The sequence below is a fragment of the Artemia franciscana genome, chromosome 12 (genome assembly GCF_032884065.1).
Source record: "Artemia franciscana chromosome 12, ASM3288406v1, whole genome shotgun sequence".
NCBI classification, from domain to species: Eukaryota; Metazoa; Arthropoda; class Branchiopoda; order Anostraca; family Artemiidae; genus Artemia; species Artemia franciscana.
This window is the reverse complement of record NC_088874.1, coordinates 13,652,206-13,664,816: the sequence shown is the minus strand read 5'-3', so window position 1 is coordinate 13,664,816 and position 12,611 is coordinate 13,652,206. Positions and strand designations below refer to the sequence as shown.

Sequence of the window (12,611 nt, the reverse complement as noted above, 5' to 3'; positions counted from 1 at the left end):
CACATTTACCTTTTATCTTCTACAGATTATGTGACTTTTCAGGAACAAATGTGCTACTGTGTGGTATTACTTTCTCTGCAACTGGAAAGCTCAATTTGGGACAAAATCGTAGGGGTTCCCACAAAATGGCAGAAAACACTAATTTCCTGGGGCACAATCTTTCCCGTCATTTAAAAGGAGCATTAAAACTTTTGATTTCCTTTCGAATGAGCCCTGTCCCGATCTTCTAGGACCATTGGCTTGATACGATCACCCGTGTGGAAGACAAAAAAAAAGAACGAAAAACAAACAAATAAACGCGCATCCATGATCTTTCTTCTGGTGCAAAATGTAAAATTTCCTATACAGGAGCTTGAAATGTCTACAGTAGTATCTCATAAGGCGAATTTAATGGATTAATTTCCATTTATATAAACTGAACTTGGGGGGAAGGGTCCTCTCTTTTTCGAAAATCAGATAATTTTTCTCAGGTTTGTATTTTAGATGGGTTCATTAAACTTAATGAGCTTTATATATATCCAGAATGAGCACAAAATAAACAAAAACTATTTTGATGTATCTATTGCTGTCAAAATTCAGTCTTTAAAATTTAGGTTACTGTTGGGCTGAGTCCTTTCTTACTTATTGTCTGTTATAATAAACTTTTGATGTTCTCACTCAAGATCTTCTAGTCATGACTCCAATGAACTCTATGAATCTTATACATTTGGAATCAGCATAAAAAACCAATCCTTTTGATGTAGTAACTGTTATCAAGATTTTTTTTTTACATTTTCCCAGGATTGATAAAGGACTAAGAAAAATACGAAAAAGAGCACTAAATGTTATACTTGGACATAATTATTCAACATATGATTGGATAATAGAGCATCTCCAATTGAAATCCCTTGGTAATCGTACACAAGAGTCTTTGTATGATTTTGACTAATATGTTTAAACTCTCTAACTCATTTTGAACTATTACAAGATCTTGTGAGTCCCCCTACCAGTAGAACTAACCCTAGACATTAAAAAAATGAAAAAGGATTGTTTGTAAATAATGATTTACCCACCTTTTAGCTGTGAAAAACATTTTAGGTCATTTTCCCCTTATTTTGCCAGTATCTTAAAGAAAGTTTTAGGAGGTACCCAAGGTTTGATTTAGTTTCTTTCATGGAATTTATTTATGATTGTTGCAGTGTGCTTAAAGCGAGCTAAATTGATTACATTCACATAGCATCTACATATTTATCCTACTTGAACTTACTTTTGTTTTCGTGACCTATGACTTCGTGTTCCACCGTCTAAAGGCATGGTAAATATTTCCGCAAATAGAGCTTCATATTTTTTGTATAAAATATGGGCAACTGCAAAATTCCGTTCCACTTTGTCCAATCGATTGCGAAATTCTTCAGGCAAATTTGCCATATCTGCCCATTTTTTGGCCTTTTCGAAAAACTGAATGATCCTAAAAATAAAGGAAACCTTATACACCTATGAATAATATTATACTATCAAACTTAGTGCACCACATTAAACTTAATATAAACTAAACAATAGCAATATTTTGGAATTTACTCACGTCATATTTCGTAAATTCTACAACACACAAGTCTGAACTTTCAGGAGGGAGGGGGGGGGTAATCTGTGAGACAACATACAGAACGAGTGGTAAAAATACAAAAAAGTACGTTTGGCAAAAAGGGATAATTCTTGGGAGGTTCCTCTTAATTCTGGTGTGAGTGTATGAGAATAGCTGTAACAAAAATAAAGAGTGTGCTAGCCATTTCAGAATTTTGCAGGACAGTGAAAATAAGATATACAAACTTTTTTCAAAAAGATCTTTTGCAGTGATTTTCATATGAAAAATATATCACATTTGCAATATTTAACTGAAGAACAGGTCTGTAGTCAAGGCCGTATCCAGGGGAGGTGGGAGTCAGGGGGTCTGACCTCCCCCCCCCCCATTTTTTATACTTTATCTTATTCAGTGTAATTTTTTGTAACTTTAATTTTGATGCGTAGCTTTTTTTGAAATAGTCTGCTAATTTTGAAAAAATAGGTAAACTTGAAATCGATGTATATCATTTGTGACATCTCTAGTTTTATGATAATGAAGGTGTATCATACCTTTTACATAAAAATGTTTTTTTTATGAAAAAAGAAAGTTTGCCACCTCCTGACTTTAGTCTTACAAGGTGGATTTTCTTTTTGTTTGCTTTTTAAGTGGTTTTTATATACTGAGTAATTCCAAAGGTTAAATTTTCTTTAGATTGTTTTTTTTAGCACTTCGTATTTGTTGCAGATTATTTTTCAAGAGTTTGTCTTTAGTTGCAGGAAGATTGATTGAAAATCTACCTATGAAATTGCTTATGTCAGCCACTCCCAGCCAATCACTAACCATCAACCCAGCAAACATTTCTGTGATGTTAAACAATGGGTATCTAAAGCCATTCTCATTGTAGCCTGATTTATATTTCATCAAAATCGTGATTAATTGTATATGTAGTTTTGGGTAAGTCTGCCCTATTTCACAAGGGTAAAAAAACAAGTACAAACTTTCAGAAAATTGTTTTTTTTTTTTTGGAGGAAGGGGGTAAGGAGTGGGATGAGGAAGATACCAATGCACAAAAGTGATTGATTATTTCCAGGCAAAGGAATGAGTTAAAAATTTCACGATTTTCTTTTTTTTTGGGGGGGGGTAAGGGGACTTGGAGCTTTGCTTTGGAGTGAAGGCAACAAAATGTTTTTTTTGGTTTGCAAAAAAATATTTTTTGGGTAGTTACACACTATGAGTCAATGGTGAAAAAGGGATACTAAGATGAATAAATCTGCATTCGAAAACTTAAATGTTCTACCAAGTCAGACTGAACAAAATACAGAATAAATTATTTTGAAGGTAATTCCCTGAATATTTTTTTTTTGCCAAACAACAATTTTAAAAAAATAACAGATTGGGCCAGCTTTGATACCAAATTTCGTTTAGAACGTAGCTGTAAGCTGATTTTTTTTTGCAGTCAAACAATTTCCGCCGACTAAATCATGTTTGTACACACAAACAGAGATTTATTGCTAAAGTTAGCAACTGAGATATTTGGTAGCTTTATTAAAACCTGTTTTTGGAGCTCAAATGTTATATGTTTATGCTTTTCTTAAGATTTCATTAATAATAAGTCCTCATACACTTAATAGTAGGAACTGGAATTTTAATACCCCCCCCCCCTTAACTTCCTAAAATCGTCAAGCAAGTTCGTTCAATAAACCAACTTTATGTGTTTTGTACAATCAGAAGTAATAACACAAAAAAAAAACTTACGACAAATTGCACATTCTAAGCAACCTAGTAAGACTGACGCAGTTCCCTTCAATGAGACCACGCTGACCAACAGCAGGCACATGACTTCTTCTACAGGCTACATACAGAGCACAACACAGCCAATGCATTTTATTTCCCTAGAAAATACCAAGACAAGAAATAAGTCAAGATGACACAAAATTCCCTTTTAAAAGAGATAGAAAACGTTGGGCTCAAATGGTTTTCTGTTCCAATAGCTGTAGAATACTGAAAAAAAAGGAATTTTGAAGGGGACATCCAAAATAAAAATGCGCAATTTGATCATTCTATTGCTTCCTACCTCCTGCCTTGTCAAGCAAACAAGACAAAAGTCTTCTTTCAAGATTGTTGCAATAAGCCCCCTTCCCCAGCCCATCAAAGAGAAATCTATAATTTCAGCCCTGAAATCATACTTTCTTCAGAGGGAGTCAAACCTCTCTCCCTCTCATCATATATCCTCTTGATAGTACTCCCCTTAATATTTTGGATTGGCTCATCATAATTTAGTTTTATGTCTTACGTTTTTTTTGTTTTTTTTTTTATCAGTTTATTCTGCACTGAGGACGGTCAAGTGGAGGTCTTGAACGAAATATTTGCATGATTTTAAATTTTTTCACTGGCTGTTTATTGTCCTCGTTCTTCCTTTCTTTGCGATTTTGTGTTTTGTCATGATTAGCCAGTGTGGTCTCAGAAATTATTTACGTCTAGCTTATGGGGAGCATTTGACCAAGTCGGTTCTTAATTATATTGATTTGTCTAAAAAAAAACACGCCAACCTTACTAATCAACAAGAATTTTTACAGCATTGTAGAGTAAAGAGAATTCTTCCAAATTCTCTTTGTTTCTGCCTAAATCTAGGTACGCAATCTGAAAGGCAATTTAGTGATAGGGTTGGTTTTCAGCCATTAATCCAGATTTTAAAAGACCAAAAAAAAGACATTTTTTTCTTAGTAATACAATTTCAAAAACCCAACATTTTTTACAGCGCAACCTTTCACCGACAGATTTTCAGCGGATTTCTAGAATAGCTAAGAATACTATCCGCCATGACTTTTGTATGGCTAAGGCTCGTTTTATCAGAAAAGTTTGAAAAATTAAAACACGAAAAATTTCAGAATTCCAGAGGTTTTCTACCTAGATTCCGTCCTGGTCCAGCAATTGAGAACCTATCTTCCAAAGTTCTTACACTGGAAGAAACCCATGTTTTGTCTAAGGGACCTAAATTTTGTCTACTTCAAACACAAGTGAATTTCTCAGAGATAGTCGCCAATGTGGAGGCGGGTATATTTGGTTCAGGTGGTGCTATGGAAAATCCGGATTTACTTCAAGGAGAGGTGGTTAAGAATATCCTCGATTTCACTCCGCATTCCTCAATGTCAAAAAATCAGGAAACACAAATTCTCAAAAATTTAAGAAAAGACCCACACATCATTATCACCAGGCTGATAAAGGAAATAAAATTGTTATACTTGATAAAACTTCATATAATCAAAAAATTACAGATATTTTATCCAACACCCTTACTTACAAGCCCTTAGATTCAGACCCCATCAATAAGTTCACTCGTAAAGTACAAAAGGAACTAGGAATTTTGCAAATTGAAAGGCTTATTACTCAACAAATGTATAAAATACTTAATCCTAAAGGTTGTTCTGCTCCTAAATTTTATGGTCCCCCAAAAATCAATGCAGATGGAATTCCTCTACGCCCAATTGCCCCCATTAAAGGTCTCATGCAAGTTTTCAAGGGAGCAGTTGAGACAAAAAAGCACAAACACCGAAAGGTAGCTCTCAATAGAGACACGGGAGAAACTTCTCTTAGTCCCATTTATGACAAAACTATTAATTATGATCGTTTTCACATAAATCCACAAATTTTTGTTGCACAATTAATTAAAATATCTAATAATAATCTACCTGGAAAGCGATTAGCCTTTATGAGTGGTGAAAGTAAGATGAAATTGTGAAATGTCATTTAGACTTGTGTTTTTTGTTTGGTTACCCTTTCACCATTACTGAGAAAGGGTCATCATAATTTAGTTTTGTGTTTTGTTTTAAGGTTTGTTTTTTTATATATTTTTATCAGTTTATTCTGCACTGAGGACGGTCAAGCGAAGGTCTTGACCGAAATATTTGCATAATTTTCAATTTTTTTCACTGGCTGTTTATTGTCCTTGTTCTTCTTTTCTTTGCGATTTTGTGTTTTGTAAACTTTTTCTTATGAAAATCAGCACCCAGAATCCAAAACAGACTTGTTTCTACTTCTAACAAGCAGACAAGTAAAGACTGACAAACTTAAAACAAGCAGTAATTACCAGGCAATAGAGGTTCTACTGCCCCCTCAACCACTCTCTGTTAAGATTATTAGGATATCTTACATTTATTTAAAACTTGAAGGGATGGAGGAAATGTCAGAGTTATGTCTATGATTCGTCTTGCATTTATTCCTTGTTATACATTTAATAGCTTTTCTTCTAATTTGGTCTTTCTTCTTTTTAATCTATTTTCAAAAGATGGTTCAAATACATATCTTACTTCAGACATATCCTGTAATTATTTACATGTCTAAATACTCCAAGTCAGGCATGTTGACAAGGAAGATGGGGGGAGGGAGGACGCTAAGCAATGAGAAGAAAGATTACATAGTCTTAGTTATTTCAAATAAGCCATATTGAGAATTACTGCTAGAAGGTTATACTAGTAGCAAAAATCCCAAACCAGAAAAGGGCATCTCAAACTACATTGCAGAGAAAGGTGAAATGTAGTTTGGAATAAATAATGTTTGAATAGGGATAAGTCCATTTAATAGACAGTGAAAACAAATATAAAACTCTGGATATTTTGACCACATATACAGCAATTATCATAAGCAGATATAGGAATCTACTAATGATGATCTCTGAACATGTTATTGAAATATCTAGACTTTTGTATTTGCTTTAAGTATCTAATAAATGGACTTATCGCTATTTGAACGTTTATTTTTTTCGTCATAGAAAGGCAGTGTAGTCTTGGAAAAAGAATGCTAATTTAAGCGAATAAGTTGAAAATTGTTTGGAATAGCAAACTATTGGAGCAATATATAGGCAAAGTTGGACTAAGCACAAGCGTTTTTAATAGAATAGAAATTCTGAAAACGAATAGAAGTCTCATTTTCAGCTAAAAGATTTTGCACATTTGCTTTTTATTTACATGAAAATGGGTGGCACTCACAAGTGCTTTTTAGTTGCAGACATGCAAATAACAACCTTTGCAAACCTCATTTTTTGAATTATGAGCCACTCATGAACCTAGACCAAAAATGTGAACAAGCCTTAGAAAGTTAATTTTCAGCCATCAGGAAGTGAGTGGAACAGGCTGCCTTAAAGTAAATTTTTAGATTTTACTATCATTGAATTACCATTTTCTTGTTCTATTATAATTAAACAATGATAAGATATTGTTTGTAACAAAGGAGCATATGACCATATGCAATCATAATTATTTTGATTTATCTAAGACAAATGCCAACCTAATTAGCCAGCAAATTTTTTACAAAATTTGCAGAATAAAGAGTGCTTGAAAGTTCTATTTGTTTCCATCTTCATCTAGGCATAAAGTCAGAAACGTAATCCAGTGTAAACAGTTGGTCTACCGTTGTTGATTTGCACTTTAGCAGATCATAAATACCAACATTTTTTTCTCAGTGATACAATTTTTGTGATCTGACATACTTTACAGCAAAGCCTTCCACCCACAGGTTTTCAGAAAATCCTGCAAATAGCTCAAATTCTTTTCATGACGAGTTATTTTTACCAGGTCTCATTTACCATAAAAATTTGTAAAATTATACAATAGAAAATTCCCAAATTCCAAATACTAACTTCTTATATTCTGTCCTGGTCTTGCTATTGATTAAATAAAAAAAAACTAATTTTTTTAGCTGAAAGTAAGGAGCGACATTAAAACTTAAAACGAACAGAAATTACTCCGTATATGAAATGGGTTGTCCCCTCCGCAATCCCTCGCTCTTTACGCTAAAGCTTTTAATTGTTTTAAAAAGTAGAATTGTGGCAAAGAGTCAAACTTCAGCGTAAAGAGCGAGGGATTGCGGAGGGGACAACCCATTTCATATACGGAGTAATTTCTGTTCGTTTTAAGTTTTAATGTCGCTCCTTACTTTCAGCTAAAAAAATTAGTTTTTTTTTTTATTTAATTTCTGAACGTTTTTGAATTAATGCATGTTTGGTTTTGGCTCTCCCCACATAAATTGTTAAAATGAAACTTGTATATTAATTCTTTTTTTGGCTAAATGGCTTTCTCTTAGTTTTGATCAGACGATTTTGAGAAATAAGGGGTGGAGAAGGAGGCCTAGTTGCCCTCCAATTTTTCGGTTACTTAAAAAGGCAACTAGAACTTTTAATTTTTAATGAACGTTTTTATTAGTAAAAAATACACGTAACTTAAGAATTAACTTAAGTAACAAACTTTCATAACCTTATATTTTTATTATGTATACGAGGGGGTTTGAACCCTCGTTAATACCTCGCTCTTTACTCTGAATCGTACGTTTTGTCCCAATTCTTAAGAATGATCCCTGAATCAGAAAGGCCGTAGAATAAATAGTTGAAATTACTAAAAATACTTTAGCATAAAGAGCAAGGTATTTATCTCCTCCTAAATACCTCGCTCTTTATGCTAAAGTATTTTTAGAACCCCTCACATGCGTAATTATCTCTGTTCGTTTTAAGTTTCAATGCTACTTCTTCCTTTCATTTGAAAAAACGTTTTCACGTTTATTTTTCATTGTTTTCTTATAGTAATGCTAGAGAACCCTGCGCCCTTTTCATTGAATTTTTCTTCCCCCATGACAGATTCCTCCAAGGAAAGATCCTCCAACATAGCCCCCTCTCCTCAGCCCCACCCCCAAACAAAATAAAATCCCCCTGAAAACGTCTATACACTTCCCAATAACCATTACTATATGTAAACACTGGTCAAAGTTTGTAACTTGCAGCCCCTCCCCCAGGGATTGTGGGGGAGTAAGTCATCCCCAAAGACATAGTTATTATGGTTTTCGACTATGTTGAACAAAATGGCTATCTCAAAATTTTGATCCGTTGATTTTGGGAAAAAAATGAGCGTGGGAGGGGGCCTAGATGCCCTCCAGTTTTTTTGGTCACTTAAAAAGGGCACTAGAACTTTTCATTTCCGTTAGAATGAGCCCTCTTGCGACATTCTAGGACCACTTGGTCGATACAATGACCCCTGGGGAAAAAAAAACAAAAAACAAAAAAACAAACAAACAAATAAACACGCACCCGTGATTTGTCTTCTGGCAAAAAATACAAAATTCCACATTTTTGTAGATAGGATCTTGAAAATTCTATAGTAGGGTTCTCTGATACGCTGAATCTGATGGTGTCATTTTCGTTAAGATCCTACGACTTTTAGGGGGTGTTTCTCCCTATTTTCTTAAATAAGGCAAATTTTCTCAGGCTCGTAACTTTTGATGGGTAAGACTAAACTTGATGAAACTTATATATTTAAAATCAGCAATAAAATGCGATTCTTTTGATGTAGCTATTGATATCAAAATTCAATTTTTTACAGTTTTGGTTACTATTGAGCCGGGTCGCTCCTTACTACAGTTCGTTACCACGAACTGTTTGATAGCCTAAGGAGCCAACATTTTGCTTGCCTAAGACACGATTAATTCTCAAAGATATTTTGTAGCGTGGAGTTATATTTGATTCTAGAGGTGTTGTTGAAAATCCAGATTTACCACAAGTAAAAGGTGGTAAAAAGTCTTCTTGATTTCACTACATATTCCTCAAGATGAAAACATCTTAAGTAGATAACTCTGTTATATTTAAACATCTTAAGGTTACACAAACCCTCAAACAGTTGAAAATACCCAGATATTATGATTAGGGTCAACAAAAGAAATAAAATTGTTATCTTGGTGCAGTTGCAAATAAAAAAAAATTGTGAAATATGAAAAAAATTCAATTGAGAAATATGAAAAGAACAAGGAATTCTGAAAACTAAAAGAATCATAACTTCACAGAAATATAATATATTTTATTCTAAAGTTTGTTCTACTCTTAAATTTTATGGTACCCCAAAAATATAAGGAGATAGAGGAAGGGGTAGTTAACCCATTGTATGCTTCTTACAGTTCACCAGCTGTAAGGTTGGGAAAATGGTTGTCAACAATTTTTGTCTCCTTGGACAGAAACAATTTGGTTCATCTTGTGGATAAGTTAAAATATCTTGACAAGAAAAACAACACAAGATTAGCTAATTTAGATGCAATATTTATGTAAACCTTTTGAGATGCTTGTAAACATAAACTTACACTCAACACAACCTAGAAGATACTATTAATCAAATTAACTATAATACAGTAAATATTGACATCATCTTTCATTTTGTCCATATTTACAATATTTTTTTCTTGTGCCCCACAGCAACAGCTTCCCTACCCTGAAGGTCTGCCTGAATCGCCTGAATCACCTGGAGATATCCACAGTGGTTTACTGGCAGCACAGAGAAGACATCATTTTTGTCAACAAAATGCACCAAAATAACATGGCTAACTCCATTTTTACTCCCTCCCTTGCCACCATAACAAGAGGCTACTCAATGAAGCTGCAAAAGGAGCCCTTCAGATGTAGAGAGAGGACAAACTTTTTCTCAGTACATGCTGTCCCAACTTGGAACAGTCTTTCCAATGAGACTGTCACTGGTGAACCAATTAATTCTTTCAAAAACGCAGTTTATTTGGAGTGGAATAATGCAGAATAGAAGTACCAGTGGGACACCACAGCCCATCACGCCCACTTAATTGTGTCACCTCATCAATTCAACAGCAAGATGTTCTACATGAGGATGCAGTCCACCTTATCTGGCTGTAAATGCAATTTAAGGTAAATTCTAATACAAAACTAATTTTTGACCCACACTATTACTCTTCTAATTGATGCTAGCCTTTTGGCCACTTTTTTTTGGCCTATGGAATTTATTAAAATTTCTATTTTGATTACTTTTATGCTGAAGCATTATTTCCATGGTTGGTTTGTGAAAGATATTATTTCTATGTGGGATCATGCAGAGATCTTAGTCAATGTTTTCTTGAGTACATAAGAATAGACATTTGCACCTTTCTTCTAACCACCCATCCCATACAAATATATGAGTGGTAATATCCTTAGTTGCTTGGGTGCTACAAACATGGTTTGAAGCTCATAAAGTCACAGGACAAAGTACTCTGATTGACATGTTATTTTACAATGCATATCTCAAAAAATTACCAGAATCCATTACTGATAGAAGAATCAGAAATGTGAAACTAGATGCACTAGCACCCTGATGTTCAGCTGACAGTATCCCTTTAAAGGCAATAAAAAAGAAATTCCCTCTTTTATCCTACATTCCAAAACTGCTGGTGGCAATCTTTGTATATGTTGAATGACCATGCCCAGTTTGTTTCCATTTTTTTAGAAAAAAAAAATCTTAACCAAATGGATACCAGAAAAACACCAACTTTCAGAGGCAAATAACCACCAAAGGGCCTGATTCACTCAATGAAGTTACAATAGGTACTTATTACTTTTAAGTTCAAGATACTTTTTTGGTCACTGGCTACCATTTCTGGCATGTTCTAAGAGCAATCGTCAGCTCACCTATGAGGTTGGAGGGAAACAGGTTGACCAAGTTAAGGGTCTTTATGTAGACTGAAATCATTGCACATTGATTATTTCAAAATATACACAAATTAACCCCAAAATATACACAAATTAACCCCAAAATCTATTTGAGACCTTTTTTCTAATTGGTCATTCCTATGATTTTGGACAAATTTTTCCCTGGGGCTAGAAAAGATATATTGCCCCAGAGACATATTACTGGGACATTTCCATCTTTCCTACAGAAATGGCTAGCTTAAATTAAAATTTTGATCTGATACCATCAGTGGTGTAACTAAAAGGGAGAAAACAGAGAGAAGACAGCAAAAAGAGTAGAGCATCAGTTTTAAAGTATATTATGACAACAGAAGACTGAGCCCCAATTTATATAGATGTCAAAACAACCATTAGAAATGTTGTGGTATAGGATGGTCTGGACTGAGAAATGAGAATTGCTGGGACCAAGGTTGAATGTGCTGCACTGGAATCATCCAGATGTCCTTGCCAGACGTTTGTTGTGAAAAGTCTTGGTAAAATTCAAGACAAGTTACTTAATGTTATCTTGGAAAGGAGTTAGATTAGGAAAATGAAACTTTCAGGAATGGATCTATAGACCAAAGTATGTCTTGGGAAGGTACTCTGAAGTGCCTATCTCTACTCCTTCTCTCTCTAGAGGACACTGGCCTTTGATGACCTTTAAAAATCTTAGTGTTGTAAAAGTGAAACCTTGCAATATAGATCTATGCTTTAAATAAAGTACAATAAAGGTATCTTCAGCTTCACAGCTTTGCTCAATCCCAATTTATGAGGTTTCAAAGATCTGCAAATACATTTCCCATATTTAGAAAAAAAATATTGATATAGCTTAAAATTCACTCAAATAACAGGAATTGCATTTTTCAAAACTAAAACCAGAGAAAAAGAAACTGAAAACATGGGTAAAATATGGTAAATTTCAGACAAGCTACTTTTTCTTATCTTGGAAAATGGTTAGGTTAGGAGAATGAAACTTTCAGTAATGAATCTAGTGCCAAAAACATACTCCAGGAAATATCTTAAATTGCATTTTCCAGCAAAATAAGGATTAAATCCTGTAGATTTGCTGGTTAGTGATGACAAAGGTTCAATGTCTTGATGGTGTCCCACTCAGCTTGCCATATCTCCAATGACCATTCTCCATCAATGGCTCTTTTAAAAGCAGCAGTACTAGGGGTAGTGACTGTTTCTTTGGTGAGCAAATTCCAAAAACTCACTATTCTGTTAGTGAAGAAGCTATTGCATAGTCTAGTGGCAACTCTCTTCTGATATAGTTTTCAACTATGCTGCCTAGTTCTGGCATATTAGTCAAGTTGAAATGGCTTATTTAATGGAGAATTAGAATTCAGGAGCTTATGCATCATAATAATAGCATCCCTTTTACTTCAGTAGACAAGAGTGGGGAGTTTCAGTTTCTTCAGATGGGATGAGTAGTTTAAGTTTTTGTATCATCAATTACTTTTGTAGCCCATCTATGAACTGATTCTAACTTCTGCTGGTCACCTTTGCTGAGGGGGCTAGCAACACACATGTCCATTTTATTTTTGACTGTTGTTACTGTGTCATTAATATAAATGTTGAATTGTGTTGGTC

The 12,611-nt window shown here is 34.2% G+C and overlaps 1 protein-coding gene across 1 annotated transcript in view; it reads right to left on the bottom strand.

The window, feature by feature from the left end:
• LOC136033715 (retinoblastoma-like protein 2) overlaps positions 1 to 12,611 on the bottom strand; it is a gene marked incomplete at its 3' end in the record, with an annotated part of 62,061 nt that overhangs the window by 46,175 nt on the left and 3,275 nt on the right. The window contains 2 exon segments of the mRNA XM_065714594.1: positions 1,247 to 1,447; positions 3,296 to 3,432. Of these exon segments, the coding sequence (XP_065570666.1) occupies positions 1,247 to 1,447; positions 3,296 to 3,432 (338 nt within the window).